This window comes from Eriocheir sinensis, chromosome 50 (genome assembly GCF_024679095.1).
Source record: "Eriocheir sinensis breed Jianghai 21 chromosome 50, ASM2467909v1, whole genome shotgun sequence".
Taxonomy (NCBI): Eukaryota; Metazoa; Arthropoda; class Malacostraca; order Decapoda; family Varunidae; genus Eriocheir; species Eriocheir sinensis.
The window spans coordinates 8,524,299-8,549,376 of NC_066558.1; the positions used below are offsets into that span (position 1 = coordinate 8,524,299).

Consider the following 25,078-nt stretch of genomic DNA (forward strand, 5'->3'; position numbering starts at 1 on the left):
CTGCCCCGCTGACCGTCTCCCCAAGTTCCCACCATTTTGTCCTGCTTTCCGTTTCCATCACAGCTCCCGTTTCCATTATTTTATTATTTTATTTATTTATTGGAGTTACTGGATAATTCTTCATGTCCGATTCTTTTTCTTTTTTAGGTTGCTAATAAATATTTTTATTGTTATTAGACTATGATCGAGAACATCCATAATAACTATACATGCTATTTTTTTTTTCTCGAAAAAATAAATATTCACTTCATTCAGAGAGAGAGAGAGAGAGAGAGAGAGAGAGAGAGAGAGAGAGAGAGAGAGAGAGAGATTAACATAGATTTACATAGAAAATTAGACCACACAGACTCCATGGTACAGACTAGGTGGTCTGTCCTTAAACCTAAGTGATTTTACATTAATCAGAAGGCTCCTAAACGTTGCATTTCTACTCTAGTTGATATTAAGTTGAAGGAAGAGAGAGTTTTCTTTACAGGAAATTTGTTTGGAAATTTCATCAGAAGTCATTAAGAAAAAAAAAACTCCTTTGGGTACCGGTACCGGTACCGGTACTAACGGTACTTGAGTTTTCGGTACCGGTACTACCGGTACTCAAATTAACGGTACTTGCCCATCCCTACTGGCGCGGTGGCGCCTCCCTTCCTCCCCTGCCTCTCCGTGCGAAGAAGAGAGGATGACAGATGACAAATTTTACGGAAAAAAAGAATATTCTAATGCAATTTTTACGTACATACGAATGATACCACATATGTTGACATGCGCTTCCTATGACGCGCATGTCCGGCTATGACACAAAAGCCCCCCCAGGGGGGAGGGGGGTTAATCTTACGAAAACAAACCTCACTACATGGCAATTTAGGGTTTCTAGGCCACGCTGAGCGAAAAACATGTACTCGTCCGATTTTAAATAAATTCGTCAAGATATACCCCGTAGTCGCCCCCCTTAACTCTTAATCACCAGGATTGTCCGGGATTCCGGCAAGGGGCCTAGTTTGCGTTGCTGGCGGGACGGTGCTAGGCCCTGTGTCATCTCAGTTTGAGTTGTGGTCTTGCCGTGTGAGGCGTTTTCGTGGGAATACAAGTATAGCATACATTTCCAGACCCATTATCGTTATTTATTACTGTAAGCAAACATGAGAAAGCAGAGAAAGTAAGGATGGTGACAACAAAACAGTAAAATTTCAACAAACAACATCAAAGGGAGGTTCATGAAGTCTGGCATACGCTGGTACTCTAACTTGTGTATAATAGGTTTGTAATTAATAAATACTATACAATACAACACTGCCCTGAAACTTGATATAAGAGGCAATGGCGCTATCATCCCCTCCACCGGGTGACAAAATATAACTCACAGATTGGCAACAAGTTTACATTATTCCTTTGGGCTTTGTAATGACATATTCCTCCATAAAGAAGACAAATGCAATCAACAACACATTATAATTATAGCATTGTGCTTATAATACACTACATCGGTGTGAACAGCCTCAATGAAAGCAACAGCTGCGATTGAAAGCTTCGTGGTGGCATAGCGTGCATAGCGTAGAATCACTCCCAGTTTGCAGAGGCCTTGGTCCATATTCTTAAACGTATCGGGCTCTAGTGAAGACTATTTTCTAAGGCCACAGAGAAGACTAAACTTGTTTTCATGGCTGGTTTTCCGGTTCAGGGTGCAGAGGTCGTGTAAAACTATCACTGGGATCACAAAACAGACCATGGAAAGTCCAGCAACTTCTACGAATCTTTTCAAACAGGCAAACTGAGGCGCCGAGATGATTTTTTTTTTTTTTTACGTGTACACCTACAGCACCGGTAGGCTTTTATTGAGGGGCCTAGATTGTAGTCGGCCCCAGCCCGTCATGGTGCAGGCAAGTGTTTATAGTGGCGCCATTTTCTCTTGGCTCATGCTGCCCTCCGGAACTCGTTCTTGATTCACTTGGACGGTTTCCTCTAGAGTTCGGGTTGATGGGTGGTCTTCAGGACAGTATGTGGGTAGTTTTAAGCCACTCGGCGGTGACTGAAAAATCCGAGGTGGTAGCGTGGGGATTCGAACCCGCGTCGTCCATCACGCGGTGAATGTGGGCCCAGCACGCTACCACTCAGCCACCACCTACCCAAATTAAGAATACAGGTCCTTGATCGAAGTTTGGTAGAGGCGCAAGAACGGTGTATAGTCACCTTTACAAAGACGTTAATTGCATCATCGCCATCATCAGTATCTAGGCTTGGCAAAAACCTTGAAGTGCGATGGGCAATAGACAAGACCTGCTACCCCCTCACTTGTGGGCGGGAGCAGGGTGGGGTCGAAAGTGAATGTGAACTGGTGCAGAAGGGAACTGAAGAAGGCGAAGGTTATTTTCCATGACTCAGGTTCCCCGAGACACCGCCTTTGCCCTGTTGAGAGTTAAAAGGAGCACGCTGATGATGTAAGTAAAGTTAATTGTGGGCATACGCAATACTGCATGCGTGGGGCTGCGATGCTCATTTCAGTTGTGTTGTTGATATATGTAAATAAATGAGTTACCAAATAAGTAGGTGTAAATGTAAGTAAATCAGTAAACATGCAGAAAAATATCGAACACCCATGGGTCGACTGAATAGAATTTGAGCGAAATCTACAGACGTGGTGTTGTGTTGCGCTGTTGGTGCTGCCATTGGTATCACTTTACCAGCACAGCATCTATAGATCTCACTTAAATTCTATTCAGTCGACCCATGGATGTTCGTTACTTATTTCCAACAGTGCGTCTGTGTGTTTTCATGTATTAAATGATGTGTCACCTCTTCCAAAGGGGATGAGACGGTCGTGCTTCCTTGGTGTGCCGTCAGCGTTGATAAACCTCTCCGGCCTGAAGACGTCCGGGTCCCCCCAGTAGTCGCGGTCCATGTGGGCGCTGTACAGGTTGTTCAAGACGATGGCTTCCGTAGGGATGTTGTAGCCCTGGAGACACAAACACACAAATATAATAGGGGGAACTTTAACTTTCTTTAAAAAAGAAAAAAGATTTGGAAATAGAAATTGTAATTGATCTATTCCAGATATTTACACACACACACACACACACACACACACACACACACACACACACACACACACACACGATATCAGGAGTGCAATAATCCAGTGGGCCTATATACGCAGGGGTACAGAGCAAGGTTCATTCAGCTCAGTAAAGCCAAATGTCACAAGTCCCTTCCTTTGCCCCCTTTACCGCCTTTATCACAGAGCATGTGGGTGGGTGTCATCTTTTGGATTGCTGAATTAAGCTCGGTCTTGGCACCGAGGCTGATTGATCGATTAAGAAGCAGTGACGGTGACTTTTCTAGAACACATCGGGCTCCCACGACGACTATTTTCTAAGGCTACAGAGATGATTAACTGGGTTTTCAAGGGCTATTTTTCAGTTCAGGGTGCAGAAGTCATGTAAAATTATCATTAGAATCACAAGACCATCCTTGAAAATCCCAGCAACTTCTGTGAGAGGCTTTTCAAATAGGCGTCCTGGGGTGCCGGTGCGGTTAAGAACACGGGCCCCAGACCTGCAGCGTGGTGTTCTTCATGGCTTTGTGAGGAATTGTGATTGGCGACGGAGCTCTGAAGCGATACACTTCTTGCAAGGTTGCGTATGTGTACACCAGTCTGCAACGAAAAGGCTGCACTGACAAGTCTTTACTAAGAAATAAAAGGTAATAGACATACACAGCAAAATACTACTATTACAGTAATTAATCTATTGATATTTGATGTGTCAAGATAATCGACTTACTCTATGTCAGCACAGAAAGGGAGACATGATGGGCTCCCAAAAATAATCCCCCCAGGTTTTTTTTTTTTTTTTTTTACAACAATGGAGGCAGCTCAAGGGCACACAAAAAAGAAAACAATAATAAAAAAAAAGCCCACTACTCGCTGCTCCTAAAAAAGAAACAAAAGAGGTGGCCGAAAGGAAGATCAAATACGGGAGGAGAGGTGTCCTGATACCCTCCTCTTGAAAGAGTTCAAGTCGTAGGCAGGAGGAAATACAGATGAAGGAAGATTGTTCCAGAGTTTACCAGCGTGAGGGATGAAAGAGTGAAGATGCTGGTTAACTCTTGCATAAGGGGTTTGGACAGTATAGGGATGAGCATGAGTAGAAAGTCGAGTGCAGCGGGGCCGCGGGAGGGGGGGAGGCATGCAGTTAGCAAGTTCAGAAGAGCAGTCAGCGTGGAAATATCGATAGAAGATAGAAAGAGAGGCAACATTGCGGCGGAATTTAAGAGGTAGAAGACTATCAGTATGAGGAGTAGAGCTGATGATACGAAGAGCCTTAGCCTCCACTCTGTCCAGAAGAGCTGTGTGAGTGGATCCCCCCCACACATGAGATGCATACTCCATACGAGGGCGGACAAGGCCCCTGTATATGGACAGCAACTGTGCAGGGGAGAAGAACTGGCGGAGACGGTACAGAACGCCCAGCCTCGAGGAAGCTGATTTAGTAGGAGATAAGATATGAAGTTTCCAGTTAAGATTTGGAGTTAAGGATAGACCGAGGATGAGGAAGGTGATAGCTGGGTGTTGTCAAAGAATAGGAGATAGTTGTTTGGAAGATTGTGTCGAGTGGATAGGTGGAGAAACTGTGTTTTTGAGGCGTTGAAGGACACCAGGTTCTTCTTGCCCCAATCGGAAATAATAGTAAGGTCTGAGGCTAAGCGTTCTGCAGCCTCCAGCCTTGAGTCGTTAAGTTCCTGAAGGGTGGGTCTTCTATTTAAAGAAGTTGAATAATGCAGAGTGGAATCATCGGCGTAGGAATGGATAGGACAGTTCGTTTTGGAAAGAAGATCATCAATGAACAACAGAAAAAGAGTGGGAGATAGGACAGAACCCTGTGGGACACCACTGTTAATAGATTTAGGGGAAGAACAGTGACCGTCTACCACGGCAGAAATAGAACGGTCAGAAAGGAAACTGGAGATAAAGGTACAGAAAGAAGGATAGAAACCGTAGGAGGGTAGTTTAGAAAGCAAAGATTTGTGCCAGACCCTATCAAAAGCTTTTGATATGTCCAACGCAATAGCAAAAGTTTCACCGAAACGGCTAAGAGAGGATGACCAAGAGTCAGTTAAGAAGGCTAGGAGATCACCAGTAGAACGCCCCTTGCGGAACCCATACTGGCGATCAGATAGAAGGTCAGAAGTGGAAAGGTGCTTTTGAATCTTCCGGTTAAAGATTGATTCAAAAGCTTTAGATAGACAAGAAAGTAAAGCTATAGGACGGTAGTTTGAGGGATTGGAGCGGTCACCCTTCTTAGGTACAGGCTGTATGAAGGCATACTTCCAGCAAGAAGGAAAGGTAGATGTTGACAGGCAGAGGCGAAAGAGTTTGACCAGGCAGGGTGACAGCACGGAGGCACAGTTTTTAAGGACAATAGGAGGCACTCCATCAGGTCCATAAGCCTTCTGAGGATTGAGGCCAGAGAGGGCATAGAAAACATCATTTTGAAGAATCTTTATAACAGGCATAAAGGAGTCAGAGGGGGGATGAGTAGGAGGAATATGCCCAGAATCGTCCAGAGTGGAGTTTTTAGAAAATGTTTGAGAGAAGAGTTCAGCCTTAGAGATAGATGAGACGGCAGTGTTGCCGTCAGGACTGAGGAGTGGAGGGAAAGATAAAGAAGTGAAGTTGGAGGAGATGTTTTTGGCTAGATGCCAGAAGTCACGGGAAGAGTTAGAGAAAACAAGGTTTTGACATTTTCTATTAATGAAAGAATTTTTGGTTAGTCGGAGAATAGATTTGGCACGATTTCGGGCAGAAATGTAAAGTTCATAATTAGCATTAGTTTGAAGGCTCTGGTACCTTTTGTGAGCTATCTCTCTATCATTGACAGCACGAGAACAAGCGTGATTAAACCAAGGCTTTTTAGCGTGAGGAGTAGAGAAAGAACGAGGAATGTATGCCTCCATTCCAGAGACAATCACCTCTGTGATGCGCTGGGCACACACAGAGGGGTCTCTATCCTGGAAGCAATAATCATTCCACGGGAAATCGGAAAAGTACATCCTCATGTCGTCCCACCGAGCTGAAGCAAAATGCCAGAAGCATCGCCTCTTCGGTGGGTCCAGAGGGTGTACAGGAGCGATAGGACAGGATGCAGAAATAAGATTGTGATCGGAGGAGCCCAACGGAGAGAACAGTTTGACAGAATAAGCAGAAGGGTTTGAGGTAAGGAAGAGGTCTAGAATGTTGGGCCGATCTCCAAGACGGTCGGGAATACGTGTAGGGTGCTGGACCAACTGCTCTAGGTCGTTGAGGATAGCAAAGTTGTAGGCTTGTTCACCAGAATGGTCAGTGAAAGAGGATGAAAGCCAAAGCTGGTGGTGAACATTGAAATCTCCTAGGATGGAGATTTCAGCGAAGGGAGAGTGGGTCAAGATGTGCTCCACTTTAGAATTCAAATAGTCAAAGAATTTTACATAGTTGGTAGAGTTAGGTGAGAGATAAACAGCACATATGTATTTAGTAATAGAATGACAATGAAGTCTTAGCCAGATGGTGGAAAATTCAGAAGAGTCAAGGTCGTGGGCACGAGAGCAAGTGATGTCGTTGCGCACGTAGGCGCAACATCCAGCTTTGGATTGAAATTTAGGATAGAGATAGTAGGAGGGAACAGAGTAGAGATTGCTGTCAGTAGCCTCAAAACCTGTGTTTCGGTAAGGAAGAGAAGGTGAGGTTTAGAGGAGGAGAGATGATGTTCCCCAGAATGAAAATTAGAGCGAAGACCGCGAATGTTGCAGAAATTGAGAAGAAAGAGGTTCGAGGAGTTATCAAGACACCTCTCGGGTCGGCAGCCAGAAGGGGAGTCCTCCCTGGGGGAATTTGTGGTCCCCCCCCCCAGGCGGGGACTCCGAGGCTTGGTGTATGTGCGCCATTTTGAAATTTAAATTTTGGGAAAAGGTGTATATGTTGTGTGGTGTGGATAAAGAGAGGATCTGTCTTTAGAGAGCATGCTGAACTACTCTCCGGTGTTGGTGAGACAATAGGGAAACGGTTAGTGAGGACATGGGAAGGGTCTTTGGAGGGCTTCAGCTCCCTTCTCACCTCCCATATATACCTCACCGGGAGCGGCTTGCGCCCGTTCGGTAGGTGTCTTCCTACCTACTCCAGCCTGACAAGGTGACAAGTTATGTGGCTATTTTTTTTATCTACTTCCGTTTTGAGGATAGAGTTTAAGTAAAACCATCTTGTGCAGACTGTTTTGGCGTTGGCTCCCTCTAACCCATCCCGCCCTGCGACTCTGCCACACAGATCCAACACCTATCTCTTTTTCTCATATGTCAGCAATAGGTAAAATATGAGAGAAAGAGAAAGGTGTTCGGACTGTGGCAGAGCGGCAGAGAGGAAAAGATCCGCAGGAGCCAACGCTAAAACGATCTCGCCAATCTGGTTTCACTAAAACCATGCCTTGAAAAATGGGTCAAAAAAGGCAAATCAGCTACATCAAACTTGATAAAGACTAATACAGTGTTTAAAAAATCAAATGAAACTGACTTGTAGCGGTCGTCCAATGAGGGGAGGCGGTCAGGGCCCAAGACAGTGTCCAGTTCCTTCTGGATCTTGGCCAGGACGCTCGGGCTCTCCATCACCAGTTGCAGGCCGAAGGACACCACGGAGGACAAGGTGTCTGTGGCGCCCATGAAAATGTTGCTGCAAATGGCACACAGCTGTTTGACTGGAAGAAACCAATATTCCGATTGAGGTGGGTTGGCCAGGGGAATATCGAGACACTAATTCTTCCTGACCTCTCTTCCGACCACCCCTTCCATCCACTTTTGAATTAGCGAGTTTTTTCCTTGTTTATTGCCCTTGAGCTGTTTCCTCTTCTATAAAAAAAATATGTACAACACTCAAAAATAAGCAGCCGCTACTGTGAGAGCAAAGACCAACAAGTAGCACAAAAGGGCTGTAGGTATGCCAGTCAGTCATTAATGGTCTTACCTGAGTAGGAGGAGTCTGGGTCGTCTTTCTGCTGCTCTATCATAACGAGGTATTCATCAATAAAGCTCCTCGGTTCGCTTGGGTCCAGGGTGGCTTGGTGCTCCCGGATGGTCGCCTGCATGAACGAGAAGTAGAGTTGGAAGAATATGCTTTATTCGCATGTGGCGGCGGTGTTCATCTCTTGGTCCTTTGAGCCTGTGGTGGGAGACAACTCGTTACTCTGACACAGGGCCAGTGAAACATCCAGGGCCCGAATTCACAAACAGACTCAATAACTACGAACTAACATAACTACGCACTATTGATTTAGCTACTGACGTTAGCGTCAGATTCACGAAGCAAACCTTAGATTGTAGTTAGAGGCGCGCTAAGACAGCGAGGCCGCTGATTGGTTGATGACGTCATTGGCCTTGCAGCGAATCGCAAGCACGTTAACAGAACCGTCAGCCAATCCTAGGGAGCCCCCTCCAGCTGCTGGTTCAAGAAACCCATTCTCTTTTCCCATTTTTCTTCCTTTCAAGGCAAACATGTACTAAATCGTAACCTACGAATTCAATTATTTCGTTGTTTGCTGCACATTTACGTCAAAGTAGCTCTGCTGTTCGATGTCTTGTTGCCTACGAACATGCTTAAGATGAAGAAAAAGAAGATACGGAGGAGATTGAGGCAGGAAGAAAGCAAATAGAAATATGGGACAGATATCGAGGCAGACAGAACGAAGGACGGAAGGAAGGAATAGGGAAAATTAAGACTGTCTTGCCATATCTGCAGTCCAACTCATGGGATAGCTGTCACCCGGCAAAGGTCCATGGTCCCTCCACGGATGGGGGCAGTGTCACGGGCAAAATTAAGCCCGGACATCCACATGCCTTTGTTATCTTAGCTCAAGCTCGTGTATGTGTTTTTTTTTTCGACTGATATGGCGTCTAGAACTAGCATAATCATCATTCTTTATTATGATGACAAAGACCATGTCAAAATTTGCCTCATTAAATAAGAAAGTACATAAAGTTCGGCAGCTTTCCCTCGTCGCCAAGCCATCCTCCAGAGCAGCACTCCGACACCCATGATCGCACATTCATTTTTCTCAGAAAATAGGATACCAATCACATATACATCAATATATTTCCACAGGTGAATACTTAGGGCATGTTCACACCAAGTTGCGACACCTGAGATTCATTAATAATGACAGGGGAAGGAAAAATATAGGCCCCTGTCATCGATAAAATTGAGCCTCGGGCAGAATTGAGTCTGGGCATCTATATGCCTCGGATTTCTTCGCTATTATATATTGTAAGATCGTTCTGTTCACATGTATGGGTAAATGAAAGCTTTCTGTATCTACATATAGAAGGAAAACGCAAAATTCTCCCTAGTAAATCAGAAATTACATAAAGTTCGGCAACTTTTCCTCGTCGCCAAGCCATCCTCCACGGCAGGCAGAGGAGGGAGGTCTGGCAATCCCCCGGCCGGGTGTTGCCATACCGCCCACACTTATCATATACCTCTCAAAGGGTGCATATCTCAACATTTTATAATGAAATGGGCCTCCTCTACTCGCAAAGTTATATTTCAAGTTGAAAAACGCGATTTATAAGCATTTATACGTAAATCTGATAATATTTTTAGCGTTACCGTCAGCTCCGAGGCAGTAGTTATTTACCAACAAATTTAACATCACACAGAGGTCGGTAAACGTTTGTAGATCTGCGCGCTAACCCGTGACGTCATCGATTAGTTTGTAGTTAGCTCTGTGAATCTCGATGTTCTCAAAACTACGCACTAAGGGCCCAAAACTACGAACTAAGCCTTTGTGGATCCGGGCCCAGGTTACCACAGTTTACTTTCCTCAGGTTTCCCCAAGTAGTCTACCCATTTATTGACCAGTCCAAAAGGAAGAGTGAACAGCTGGGTGGGGTGCACGCCGGTAGACCGGGATTCGAACTCAAGCCTGCAGATTCATAGTAAGGGACCTGACCACTGTACCACGGAGGGACATGCCTCTGTAAGAGCTAAGAATCCCTGGCAGGAAATAAAATTCAGCTCCCTGTCGTCCTGCAGTGCTTACCTCAAAAAAGTCCTTCGTGTCTTTCATGGCCCTGAAGGTGAGGGATTTCTCAGGACGCAGCTTCAGTAGGAGTTTGGAGATCGGGTTGAGGCGCCCGGTGGACTTTCAGGAACATCAGAGAATGCGAGTTTAGTCTACAATATTCATCTAGAAAGATTTGTAGTTTCTCATATACATAACTGAAAAATGCTACATGATGAATAAACATCAGCATTGTTCTTTTTTATAGTGATGACGATAATGATGTTGATGATGGTAAAAATGATGACATTTTTCTCACCAAGGGAGGCAACTCATGGGTGTGGAGTCATCTGCCATCCATCTATCCTAAGACATCCCATCCGATCTGCGAATGCGCGGGCTTTGTTTACAAACAGAGGGTGGATGAATTGCGACACGGTACCGTGTCTTTTGTCGACTGCCTATCGTGATACGTCCCACCTAAGTTTATTTTTTATCTTTCTAAAAATAAATGACGACGTATGTTTTGAATTTGAAAACTGCTTGAAATATGACAGTTTCTTCCTGCACCCCTTGTATGTCAGAATGTTATAAATGAGATAACCTGCACCCCTTGTATGTCAGTAACTGTGATATATGAGATATCCTACACCTCTTGTATGTCAGTAAATGTGATATACGAGATATCCTACACCCCTTGTATGTCAGTAAATGTGATAAATGAGATATCCTACACCCCTTGTATGTCGTTAAATGTGATAAATGAGATAACTTACACCCCTTGTATGTCGGTAAATGTGATAAATGAGATAACCTACACCCCTTGTATGTCAGTAAATGTGATATATGAGATATCCTACACCCCTTGTATGTCAGTAAATGTGATAAATGAGATATCCTACACCCCTTGTATGTCGTTAAATGTGATAAATGAGATAACCTACACCCCTTGTATGTCGGTAAATGTGATAAATGAGATAACCTACACCCCTTGTATGTCGGTAAATGTGATAAATGAGATATCCTACGCCCCTTGTATGTCGGTAAATGTGATAAATGAAGTAACCTACGGCCCTTGTATGTCGGTAAATGTGATAAATGAGACAACCTGCACCCCTTGTATGTCGGTAAATGTGATAAATGAGGTAACCTGCACCACTTGTATGTCAGTAAATGTGATAAATGAGATAATCTACACCCCTTGTATGTTGGTAAATGTGATAAATGAGACAACCTGCACCCCTTGTATGTCGGTAAATGTGATAAATGAAGTAACCTACACCCCTTGTATGTCGGTAAATGTGATAAATGAGACAACCTGCACCCCTTGTATGTCGGTAAATGTGATAAATGAAGTAACCTACACCCCTTGTATGTCGGTAAATGTGATAAATGAAGTAACCTGCACCCCTTGTATGTCGGTAAATGTGATAAATGAGGTAACCTGAACCCCTTGTATGTCGGTAAATGTGATAAATGAGGTAACCTGCACCACTTGTATGTCGGTAAATGTGATAAATGAGGTAACCTGCACCACTTGTATGTCGGTAAATGTGATAAATGAGGTAACCTGCACCCCTTGTATGTCAGTAAATGTGATAAATGAGATAACGTACACCACTTGTATGTCAGTAAATGTGATAAATGATGTAACCTGCACCCCTTGTATGTCAGTAAATGTGATAAGTGAGATAACCTACACCCCTTGTATGTCGGTAAATGTGATAAATGAGATAACCTACACCCCTTGTATGTCGGTAAATGTGATAAATGAGATAACCTACACCCCTTGTACGTCGGTAAATGTGATAAATGAGATAACCTACACCCCTTGTATGTCGGTAAATGTGATAAATGAGATAACCTACACCGCTTGTATGTCGGTAAATGTGATAAATGAGATAACCTACACCCCTTTGTATGTCGGTAAATGTGATTAATGAGATAACCTACACTGCTTGTATGTCGGTAAATGTGTTAAATGAGATAACCTACACCCCTTTGTATGGCGGTAAATGTGATAAATGAGATAACCTACACCCCTTGTATGTCGGTAAATGTGATAAATGAGATAACCTACACTCTTCTGATTGATGGTCTTGTTTCTCGGATTCTCTCCATTTAATGGTAGGCTATCTGAATTATGGGGTCCAGGTCATCCTTGAATTTGGCCATTTTTCCATAAAAGCTGCCATGCTGTTTTCCCGCCATCTTGCCTGGACAAACTACGAGATCAACACTGTGTTTGTAAACATCGGGTTCCGCGCATGTGCAGATCAAGATGGGATGTCTTAGGATACGTGGATGGCAGGTGACACCACAAGGGCAAAACACAAAGATAATAACAAAAAAAAAGCCCGCCAGACGCTGTTCCGCTAAAAGAAATATGATGATAATGAGGTTTCTATTTTGTGCTTACATTCTGGGAACGGAAAGCCTTGTTGATAGTCTCTTGAAGTTGCAACAGCCGAGGATCCTTTCGCTGATGCTTGCGGCCGGTGACCATCCCGAAGATAATGTTGATGACGGACAGACTCACCAAGTTCTGCAACACTGGCTCGAGTCACTTCAGACATAACCACACCAAGATTCTTCAAACGTCATGTCGGTCTTCATCAACAGTTATGTGTCTGAATTGTATTTTTTGTCCTGGTTTTCAAGGCGTGGGTAGCTAGTTTTGTTGATTTTCTTCTTATCACTTTTTTTATAACTGTGTTTGTAATATGCCGACTTTGTGAAAATTCAACACGTCTAACTTCACCACAAAAATGGGATTAAAAAGCCAAACAAGCCACATGTCTTAAAATAAATACCAATATGAATTAACTCTGAAAATCCAACGCTTCTAAGTTCGCCCCAAAATGAAATTAAGATAACACACTAGCCACATAACTTATAAATACTAATATGACATTTGAAAAAAAAATGACACCATTATACCAACATTAATTTGAATTTCGCGCGGCTCCTATTACATTAAAAAGTAGACTAATTAAATATGAGAATAATGTCCATAAGAGCTGATAAAATACACTATCAAGTAAGCAACCTCAAGTCTACACTATCAAACTCTTCAAAGCATTAGTCCATCTATTTCAAAAGGCCCTCGCAGATGTTGTCGGGGTGTCCATGGGTGGTTTCCTGAGGCAGATGGTAGTTTTGCAAGGCTTCTGCGCTGTGAGTAGAAGATAACATGCCATATGTATATCATTTTTGCCCCTGGCTATGATGATATACGTAAGGCAATGTCGTTTTACGGGGTTGTTAACAGCGGAAATCGGGAACGGAAATCGGGAACGAATAACCGGACGTCGGGTATGTTAGACGGGAAATCGGGTACGAATGTATATTCGTAGGGTATGTTTGACCGGAAATCGGGTACGTAGAGGTCGCGAACCAGTTGTACCGGAAATACAGTACGAATGACTGTGTTGTTTGGGTACGAAGAGGTTGCGAAAACGGGCGGAAATACAGTACGAACGTATGGGATGTGTTAGGGTCCGAATGAGGTGATTGACCGGAAAGTATGAATGTTGTTGTGACCGGAAGTTGTGAGTACGAAGAGGTGAGTATCTGCGAAGGACCGAAAAGTCAATGACCCGTCCAATGTTATTGTTTTGGATGGGTAGGAGGGAGGGAGGGATGGGTGGCGGGTTTGGGTAAGATTGAAATGTGGTTCGGCCTTGCCCAAGGTTGAAGAGAGAGAGAGGTGGAAAGGAGAGAGAGAGAGAAAGAGAGGATGAAAGGAGAGAGAGAGAGAGAAAGAGAGGAGGAAAGGAGAGAGAGAGAGAGAGAGAGAGAGAGAGAGAGAGAGAGAGAGAGAGAGAGAGAGAGAGAGAGAGAGAGAGAGAGAGAGAGAGAGAGAGAGAGAGAGAGAGAGAGAGAGAGAGAGAGAGAGAGAGAGAGAAAGGAGAAAGCTAAAAGGAGAAAGAGAAGAAGGAGAAAAGAAAGAGGAGAAAAGGAGAAAGGAAGAAAGAAAAGAGAGGAAGAAGAAAGGAGAGAGAGAGAAAATGGAGATGAAAAAAGGTGAAAGAGAAAGGGAGAAAGAGAAATAACATGTGAAATGACGGGATGACTTAAATGTTGGGTCTTACCGCGTGTGAACAAAATGAGAATGGCTTATGGTAGCACGCGCAAACACTATCACAGTTGGAAATATACTATGGAAGATGGCGATGATGGGAAAGTCGTTACGTAAAATTCGTTACAAATGACACACCTGCTTCCGCCCTTCACTCCCCCCCCCTGCCCCTTCCCAGCTTCCTCTCCCGGCTAGCAAAAAAGTCGTTGGACAAGACACACCTGTTTCCCCCCTCACCCACCCCACCCTCCTCTAGCAGATGTGATAGGTAACTCCCACTCTCCCGCGTTAGGTGAACAAAGCTGACCCCTGGTGGGGAATGACTTAACGTCTCTGCTGCGGGATGATGGTATATTTTTCGTGAGAATGAGAAGCAATGCTTTGTGTAAACAGTGTGGGAGACGAAAGTCAATTAGTGGATCGTTTTGAATTACACTGTAAAAATACATCTTAATTCTGGATGAGAGGGATTCAGACAAGTTATAGTACACACATATGGCATACATGATAAAAATAATAATAATAATAATAATAATAATAATAATAATAATAATAATAATAATAATAATAATAATAATAATAACAATAATAATAATAATAATAATAATAATAATAATAACACTCTGTTAAAATACATCTTAATTCTGGATGAGAGGGATAATTCAGACAAGTTATAGTACACACACATGGCATACATGATAATAATGACAATAATAATGTTATAATAATAATAATAATAACAATAGTAATAATAATAATAATAATATTGCAACGTTTTGTAGATCATATGCACGTTTCTAACGTTTCTACTACCTAGTTACCACGTCCCCATCATCTTTTAACCCTAGAACGCTAACCATGGGTATGAGGTACCCGAAGCGAATGATTCATTGCCATTGTGTATGGTTCCGGTGCTCTGAGGGTACCCACCTCCTCAGTAGCTTCATGTGCCCGCTTGACAGTGTAGGGGAAGGTCACGTTGTCTCGCTCTCTCTGCTCACCTTTGTTGTAGGCCTACATTCGGGTGCGGCATACCCATGGTTGGTGATACAGGGTGTTGTACATGTCCCTAGGATATTGTTTACGTACTTTTTTAGTGATCACCTGTGCAGTGGATCACAGGATCTGGGAGGCCATACAAGAAGTTAGGAAGCCATCGGATGATAATTTTTTTTATGAAATTTTTTTTAAAAAATTTTTGAACATTTTTCCTATTTTTAGTAACATTTTTCAGTACCTGATTTTCATACCAAAACAATACGTTTTTCAGTTCTTCTTAATGTTAAGTCAAGATACAAAGTTTGAAGTCCCTTCATGTAACTTTATTCCATTAAAACTTTACATTTAATTTTTTTTTTTTTTTCAAAATCGGGTATGATGTACCCATGGTTAGTAGTGGTGTGACTTTTTCTAAGGTTAGTGTTCTAGGGTTAAGAACCCTTTTACTACATCCCATTACGCCAATGCTACGTACCGGTACCTTTAATGTGCACATTCCCACAACCTTTCTGATAAGCGGGTGGCTTCTTGGTGCAGTGGTTAGCACACTCGGCTCACAACCGAAAGAGCCCGGGTTCGATTCCCGGGCGGAGTGGAAAATTTTTGCTGGGATTAAACCTTCCCATACTCATATCCTTGAGCATGCGAAGACAATGAAGTGTGAAAAAAACTTGCTTTTTCTTCTCGTAAAGTAAGAAATACAATCACAAAGGAGTAGGTCAAGCTGTATCCATTGCGTTTTTTTTTTTTTTTTTTTTTTGCTACGTTACTGCTTCCTTTAGCGTGAATATTGCCACAACCTTCCTACTAAGCATACCGTTACCTTTCTGCTACGTTTCTTGCAACGGCTCCTTCTATTACCTGTTACCTGTGTCATACATCATATCTTCGTTTACTGCTCACAGTCACATAACCATAAATTTTACTTTTCGTTAATGCATATAAACGACGCTGAAAATCAATGTAGTTACACTTGAAGATGAGATGATTGTAAAAATATAACTTGGTGTTTGTCAGCAAATGAGCAAAGATAAGACAAGACATTCCTACTTATTATATTTTATTCATACTTTTCTCCTTTCTCTTTTTTTTTTGGAAAATCAGTATATGCAATCCAATATAACACATTTATTTAGGGCATGTCAAAGTGCTAAGTATTGAGAGGGTGATTTTTTTTTTCATTTGAAAAAAAACAACAACAATAATAGAGTTCGCTAGTTAAGGTACTTGTTCTTTCCATATAAGCATTGTAACTCTGTTACCTTCACTAATTCCACACATTCATTTGCTTACGGGAGAATATAATAAGAAAGAAAAGATAGTTATACTTTGAGCTTTCAGAAAAATAGGCAATTTAAACAACAACTTTAACTATATTTTTTTTCCTAGGCATTAAACAAAAAAATATTACTCCCATAACATGACACACAATTCTGAAAATGAATCTTAAGTACATTAGGAAGCAGAGTATACACTTTCTTGGTTTAGAAAAATGATTTTGCTGGGATTAAACCTTCCCATACTCATATCCTTGAGCATGCGAAGACAATGAAGTGTGAAAAAAACATAAAAAAAAAAATACACTCATCACATTTTTTCTACCCAAATGTTAGATCCCACCCACACTATGAATCGCGAAAAAAACTAGGTATTGCTTTTTTCTCGTAAAGGAAGAAATACAATCACAAAGGAGTAGGTCAAGCCGTCAACAACACCAACAAAAACGACAAAAAAAATAGATATACTTTCCCCTGAAATAAAAATGATCTTACCGAACAAATATATTCTAATAATTGACCTAATACATTAAGGACGAGGTCAACAATACCAAGGGACTATAGTGGGTCCTATTAGAGAGTAGTGTGGAATGGAACCAAACCACAGTAAACCACAGGATTAGGTCAACAATATAAGTGGATCTCCAAGATCCTATTAGAAAGTAGTATGTAATGGAACCCAAACACCAGGAAACCATGGAGCCTTTTCTTAATGTGGTCAACGCATGAAGACATGAACACTCAGATATGGAGGAAAATTATAGAACCATTTTTTTTTATCAATTAATGTGACATTATACACCAGTAATGTTAATTTTTATAACCTGAGACCAATGAGGACTAAAATATTTCTGTATTTCCAGTCATAACTATGCCAGAACACTTTTTTCCTCATTAAACCTAGAGAAAGGACGCGGGATAACCATGTGCCTGAACCGGGTCTTCAGAGAAAACCGCCGGTTATCAAAACGTATTGGAGGAAACCAATTAGTTACTGTATGGAAGGGTATTAGTGACACGTAATCATGTATAACTAAGGTGGGCAGAACTCACTCTCTTATGTGCTTAGTTTATTATTAATCTATTCACCTGTTGATGATCATTACCAAAAGGGAATACACACTAAATAAATAGAAGATAAGTGAATATAAAACAAGTACCAAATTAAGCATGTTAGGAACCAGACATGCTCTACAGTATTCCGGACATACAGGCTGACAATCAATGATCTAGCATTGTTGAAACCGACAGCTTAATAGGGAATATATTACTGGATTACAGGTTTACTTTATCCTAATCTTAGCGTATCCTATGCATCATCAAATATTGTATGCAGAGAAAATAAAGGAGTTACCAAATGACTAGCAAATTAAACTGAAAATAAAAGAGTACGACAAGTACATATCAATTTTAGTTACACATAGTATCAAAAGATAAAAAAAAAAATCATTAATTAGGATCAGGTATGTAAAAGGGAATTGCTGCTCAAAAACTAAATACATGGAATTCACAGTATATACAGTAAATTGAGTAAAATTACAGAAAAAAATAATAAACCAATAAACATTATGTTTCAATGAATATTGTTCATATAAATTCTTGCTGGAAGACTTTGATTATTGAAAATATAAATCCTCCTACTTGTGAACACTATGATCAGTAGTTCTTAATACCAGTATTTCATGATCTTTAATTCAATTAGGGTGAATATTTCCTCTATTACCACTTTTACTTTTGGAATTTTATTCTTCCACTTAATAGTTTTTAAACACTTTTGAGTGTTTTGATGTCTCATTTGTTGTGAAAAATGAATAATAACCATAATATAATCATGACAATTGGGGAGATTGTGTTACTCACGCGCCGACATCTCGTTTTCTACTCAACCAACTGCTCTTCTGTTGCTATACGTTACATGTTACGTTACGTTACGTCACGAACCACATTCCAGTCCTACCCAAACCCGCCACCCATCCCTCCCTCCCTCCTATCCATCCAAAACAATAACATTGGACGGGTCATTGACTTTCCGGTCCTTCGCAGATACTCACCTCTTCGTACTCACAACTTCCGGTCACAACAACATTCATACTTTCCGGTCAATCACCTCATTCGGACCCTAACACATCCCATACGTTCGTACTGTATTTCCGCCCGTTTTCGCAACCTCTTCGTACCCAAACAACACAGTCATTCGTACTGTATTTCCGGTACAACTGGTTCGCGACCTCTACGTACCCGATTTACGGTCTAACATACCCTACGAACACACATTCGTACCCGATTCCCGTCTAACATACCCGACGTCCGGTTATTCGTTCCCGATTTCCGTTCCCGATTTCCGCTGTTAACAACCCCGTAAAACGACATTGCCGTACGTATATCATCATAGCCAGGGGCAAAAATGATATACATATGGCATTTCATCTTCTACTGCTGTGAACGGGAAAAACACTCATGACAACCCGACAACCCGACGTTCGTAACAAGGGCCCCAAACGTAATGTGTGAAAGTTTATTGTCGTAGGTATACAACGAAGGAGAAGGGAGGAACCCGCCATCCCAGGCAATCCATAGTTCCCCTGTATGAAAAACTGCTCCTAGAAGCTGCTGGGATTTTCATGGAATGGTTTGTGATCCTCTTTTTTTTTTTTTTTTTTTTACAGCTAAGGAGATAGCTCAAGGGCGCAAAGAAAAAAAAAGAAAAAAGGCCTACTCACTGCTCCCGAACAGAGGTTAAAGGGTGTCCAAAATAAAGGTTAATTTAGGGTTGAGAGGTGTCCTGATACCCTCCTCTTGAAAGAGTTCAAGTCGTAGGCAGGAGGAAATTCAGATGAAGGAAGATTGTTCCAGAGTTTACCAGCGTGATGGATGATAGAGTGAAGATGCTGGTTAACTTGCATAAGGGTTTGGACAGTATAGGGATGAGCATGAGTAGAAAGTCGAGTGCAGCGGGGCCGCGGGAGGGGGCATGCAGTTAGCAAGTTCAGAAGAGCAGTCTGCGTGGAAATATCGATAGAAGATAGAAAGAGAGGCAAACATGCACGGAAATTAAGTGAAGACTATCAGTATGAGGAGGAGAGCTGATGAGACGAAGAGCCTTAGCCTCCACTCTGTCCAGAAGAGCTGTGAGTGGAGCCCCCCACACATGAGATGCATACTCCATACGAGGGCGGACAAGGCCCCTGTATGGACAGCAACTGTGCAGGGAGAAGAACTGGCGACAGTACAGAACCCAGCCTCGAGGAAGCTGATTTAGTAAGAGATGAGATATGAAGTTTCCAGTTGAGATTTTGAGTTAAGGATAGACCGAGGATGTTTAGTGTTGAGGAGGGTGATAGCTGGGTGTTGTCAAAGAATAGGGGATAGTTGTTTGGAAGATTGTGTCGAGTGGATAGGTGGAGAAACTGTGTTTTTGAGGCGTTGAAGGACACCAGGTTCTTCTTGCCCCAATCGGAAATAATAGTAAGGTCTGACGCTAAGCGTTCTGCAGCCTCCAGCCTTGAGTCGTTAAGTTCCTGAAGGGTGGGTCTTCTATGATTTTATATGATTTCTGCAACTTAAACGGGAAACCATCCATGAAAACCGGGTTAATCTTTTTTGTGGCCTTGAGAAATAGTCGTAGTGCGAGCCTGAAACGGTTAATTACATGAATCTCAGTCTCAGGCCTCTCCATTACCTGTATCGCCACGCTTCCTTGGGCCTCGCGAACTTCCTGCAAAAGGCCGTTGGTTTCGTCGCTTATAACAACCTCGTGGTGCTTCTTGACGCTTCCATATTTATGTTTCATTGTGAAGCTCTTCTGCTCGTGGAATACATCAGATTCATTGCCGGAAATTCCTGTAAAAATGGCATTATTATTGCTATTATTGTTACCTTATTATTTGAATGGGATGGGCAGCTGCATGCGTGGAGGCTTGCTTAGGTAAGTCGGCGGGTAAGTGAAGCGACGTGCCCAGTGTTACCATACTCGGAACATTGCATTAAACAGTTGTAGACTCCAAACTGTCGTACCCCCACAAAGAACGATATTCAATAAGTGTTATTGTTAAATCCGTTAATTACTGATGTTTCTTATGCAGTAATTATGGGTCAGAAACCGAAAAATACAATGTGGTAACGATAATTTATGATAACGTTGGATGTGACTCAGAGCGTATGTTCCCCATTATAGTCTATCGAATCTAACTTGAGCCCTGTGGCTTGGCCCGGGGAACCCCCCATTGTTTACACATCAAGTGATGACCTGCTCATGGCGATCTGTTTCACTGTTACGTTACGTACGTTATCTCTCTCTCTCTCTCTCTCTCTCTCTCTCTCTCTCTCTCTCTCTCTCTCTCTCTCTCTCTCTCTCTCTATATATATATATATATATATATATATATATATATATATATATATATATATATTCATAATACGACTGCATGGTGTTATGAATGGCTTGAGATTTGAGGGAAAGACAACGACTCTGTAAACCTTCCATTTCACTTGGCAACGTGGCTCATGTGACGATGACGCCTGAGGGACCTTGGCAACTGGCGCCAGGTCGCACCATTCACCCTTCCGCCAACACGGAAGACCCACGGAAGACCCACGTAGGTCTCCACCCCCCCACCCCCCCCACACACATTTCCATTCAGCAATTCAATCATTCATATCTTAAAATAGTAATGGCTGCCGATATTTCAAGGACACAAGCATCCCACGTTCACATCTCACTCATAGTCCGTCCAAATCACCTTTGGGTCCGCCGTTGATGAGGCTACTGAGGAAAAAGTGGATTCTGCCGTTGAGGTCTCTGTTGTGGAGGGACTCGACGAGGGCGTGCCAACCGTTGACCACCACCACAGGCGTGCTGCCGAAGAACACACCCACCACGGGACCATACTTGTCAGACAGGAGGTACAGGTTATGGTGCGGCAGGCCACGAGACGGCATCATCCCAAAGAGTGGCACGCGTGGTGGACCTAAGCGCAGCGTTACCAGAAAAAGAGAGAAAAGATAATAAATAATAGAGCAAAGTGTGTCAGTAAGCAGAAGAAAGAATTAAGAGAAAGGGGACCTACGAAGCGATGCAGAAGAAGAAGAAGAAAAAGAAGGAGAAAAAGAATTATGGTGTGGAAGGACAAATAGGGAAACAAAAACAAACAAACAAACAAACAAAAATAAAAAGACCCGCTAAGCTCCACATGATCCTTCCATAGAAAAAAAAATAAATAAATAAAAGAATGAGTAGCCAGAAAAAGAGATGAGATCAATTTCGGAAGGAGCTAGAGTTGCCTTCTGCGATGTCGTCTGCCATCCCGTATCGTGGGACATCCCATCCTAAACTTCGCATCGCGGAACCCAATCTTTGCTATCATAAAGTAACCAAGTGAAACACTTAAGTGTAAAAAGTACCAAGGAGGACCTAAAAAGCAATGCAAAGCGGAACAGGTCACAAGAAGAAGAAGAAGTGATGGTTGATATCCTAGTTATATACAAACATAAGTCATCATTTGCTTTTATAATAATATAAATAAACTTGGGTGGGATAGATCCCGACATGCAGTCGACAAAAGACATGATGGTACCGTGTTGAAATTCATGTATGTATTCTGTCAGGATGGGATGTCACACGTTACGGGGATGTCTGACGACACCACACTTCCCTTGAAAGAATATCAACAACATAAGCATACAGAGATACGTGTAACTATTACCTGGGGGAAAGTTTTTGGGTTTCCGAGTGCCCAGCCAGAGTAACATGAGGAAAATGACGAAGAGAGTTCCCAGTATCATGATCACGGCTTGGCCACCCTCGTTCACTGCCTGTTAGCAAAGAAACCATCATCACCATCGTCGTCATCATTATCATTACAATCACCATCAATCAGGGACCTCAGAAACAGGGTGTCGGAAATTTCTTTATAAAATTACTTACTGTAAAATAATTTTTTCAATAGGGAGAAATTATACACTATTTGGGTAATTTGCACTTGGGTTATTATTCGGATAAGACTATTATGATTCTAATTCGAAACGGTTGAACCAATGAATAAGGATAATGTAACACCTGCCACGTATGGTGACGTGGCAGCGGGTGACGTCACGGCGTGGGGTTCATGAACTTGCCTGGGCGAGGTGACGACTCGCATTCTCTGATCTTAGATCTTGACTCAGCCCTCGACCCGTCAATAGCATAGAGGCGGTTTACCGTCTTGCCTTCGTTCACCACGTTTTGGACTCTTCTTTTTTCTTTTACATATGTACATAGATTGACAATGCTCAGCTTGGCATAAGCAGTGGTGGGCACCGCTAACCGAAAAGTTAGCTTCGCTAACTGGTAATCCACTAACTAAAAAGTTAGCTTCGCTTACGCTAAACCGCTAAACTGATAAAGAAATTAGTGGAAGCTAACGCTAACCGCTAACCGCTAACTTTTTATATGGATTTAGGATCGGTTTAGTATTTTGGCTCTGAAACTTAACAGACCTAGTGACCCGAAATTTCAATATGTTGTAATTTAGACATAGAACTTTCCAGAAAGGTATTGCATGCCAAAATTAGATGAGGATAAAGATGTACACATATAAACAAATTAAATTCAGAAGAGAAGAGAAAAAAGCCTCCAGTTTATCCTAAATCCGTATATTTTACCCAAGATTTCTCGCAAATTTACGCATTTTTTACTTGTTTCCATAACTGACACTTTTATCTTTATTATTTTAAGTTTATTTCTTGTCAGGTGAAAAATATCGAATTCTTGTTATTAAGTCCCGAGTTCAAAGAGTCGGAAATGGAAGATGTATTACCCTAAAATATCAAAAAGTTTCCCTAATAATTGTCCAATTTTCCTACTTTAAGGCATAATATTAATGTACCCCAAAATGGAAGCCCTGGAATTATTGAGCCATGTGGCTCAACTGGTGCTCTGGCTGCTCACAACGGACAAGAACAACCTGTATGATTTTTTTAGTGGACTTAAAGTTAGCGGAGGAGGAACTACATTTAGCGAAAGTTTATTGGTCCGCTAACTGTTTCCAATGTTAGTGAAAACACTAATCAGCTAACGAAAACGTTAGCTTTGGTAATTAGCGGTCAGCGGATTAGCGGAACCGTGCCCACCACTGGCCATAAGCAAATCATACTGTCCATGGCTGGCCAGGACTCCCGGGGAGGCTCATCCAACATTCACAGCTTCCTGCCTCGACACTCGCCTACTCCAGCTAAGTGCATTTAAATTGATTTCCCGTGTGTTACTCGGACAATTAAAGCATATCCGAGTTTCCCGTAAGTGTCGCGGATCCGCAATATAGAAAATTAATTTATTGAAGGGCTGCGTTGGTTCCCACCATCCGGACCACGTATCAGCCCTGACCTTGGTTGGTGTTGAGGAGTGTTCAATAGGCGCATCTAACATCACCAAATGTGGGGTACAAACTTGGCTGAGGGACTGTTTTTTGGGGGCCATTGAAGGTAGCGGGCTAAAGAGTAGCCAATCCGGATATTTTGTTTTTATTTATTAATGATCCATGAGACATCCTAGAGTTAAATCAAATTTTGTGCTTATCTTTGTATTCATTCATACACACACTGGTAATATTTCTGTGGGGTCTGATTAACTTACTTGAGTGAAATTTTATTGTGAAAAACGGTCACAAATTCGTGTCACTAGTAAAAATGAAACTAGTAATTTAGGTTTTGCCACCATGAAATATACACAAATAGATACATACTCGATGAAAGCTCAAGAAGTCACAATAAGTGACATCACTTGCTTTGCGCAGTAAAAATATGCTATTTTTGGTATCTGATACCCGCAATATGGCGTGTGCTGCTGCCTGGGGCTTCCGGGCTACAGATTCAACGTTGTCAGATTATCGTACTCAGCCGCTTATATTTCCCGACTTCCTCCCTAAAACTATTTTCTGGACTCCAATAACGAAACTAATTTATAGTTATCGTTAAGAGTTAGATCCTGATGTTTCTTGGCAAAAGTTAGGCGTCAAAAACAGGTAAATACTATGCTCTGAGTACGATAATCTGGCAACGGTGGCTATACGTATTTTCATATTATTGTTCTGTTGTTTATTCAATGTTGTGTTCAAGAAAAAGAATACCCATAATTTTAGTTTGCTTTTGGTTATAAGGATTCTTTACGAAATACAATTAAAAGACTACATCCTGCTAGTTAGGAAGCGTACTGAATCCTGGATCGGCTACGCTGATGTTAGGTGCGCCTAATCTATTCTGGGGCATGTCAATTACTTGTATCCAATACCTTCATTCATATTCTGTCCTGTGAAGCTCACTTAATTTTTCACACAAGGTAAAGATGCATCACACAGTTATATATAAAACAAAACATAAAACAATCATAAAACAGACGATTCTCCAAATGAAGTCTTAAGTAAGAGCTATTTTCACCGTCCGACATGATGGTTTAGTGGTTAGTTAGGTAATAGTAGTAGTAGTAGTAGTAGTCAGCTAGTAGTAGTGGTAGTACTAGTAGTAGTAGTAGTAGTAGTTAGTAACTTTTGGGCTTTGTGTTCATATTTAAGTTAGGAAATCTGAGGTAACTACACAGAAAAATATCTTGTCTATCTGTTGTCGCACCGAGAACCTAACGGCTAACGCAGATGAGCACGCGCAGCTGTGCCATATGCCCCTAGCCTTACTTTTACTTGGAGAGGAAGTTTTCTGGAGTGCCGTGACGTCCGCCGCAGAGCAAC

The 25,078-nt window shown here is 42.1% G+C and overlaps 1 protein-coding gene across 2 annotated transcripts; it reads right to left on the minus strand.

The window, feature by feature from the left end:
- Positions 1–1,099: 1,099 nt before the first annotated feature.
- Positions 1,100–25,078, minus strand: LOC126982377 (methyl farnesoate epoxidase-like). Of its 2 annotated transcripts, XM_050834393.1 has the most exons (11): positions 25,025–25,078; positions 22,067–22,175; positions 21,104–21,331; positions 20,044–20,204; positions 12,427–12,552; positions 10,047–10,148; positions 7,976–8,090; positions 7,529–7,709; positions 3,544–3,643; positions 2,785–2,944; positions 1,100–2,397 (listed from the first exon to the last, which is right to left on the minus strand). In XM_050834393.1, exons 2-11 carry the CDS (start codon positions 22,143–22,145, stop codon positions 2,216–2,218), a joined length of 1,434 nt encoding a protein of 477 aa, XP_050690350.1. In that variant the 5' UTR covers positions 22,146–22,175; positions 25,025–25,078; the 3' UTR covers positions 1,100–2,215. The 2 variants fall into 2 exon arrangements, with proteins under 2 accessions (XP_050690350.1, XP_050690351.1); XM_050834394.1 differs by lacking the exon at positions 22,067–22,175 and having other exon boundaries at positions 25,025–25,073.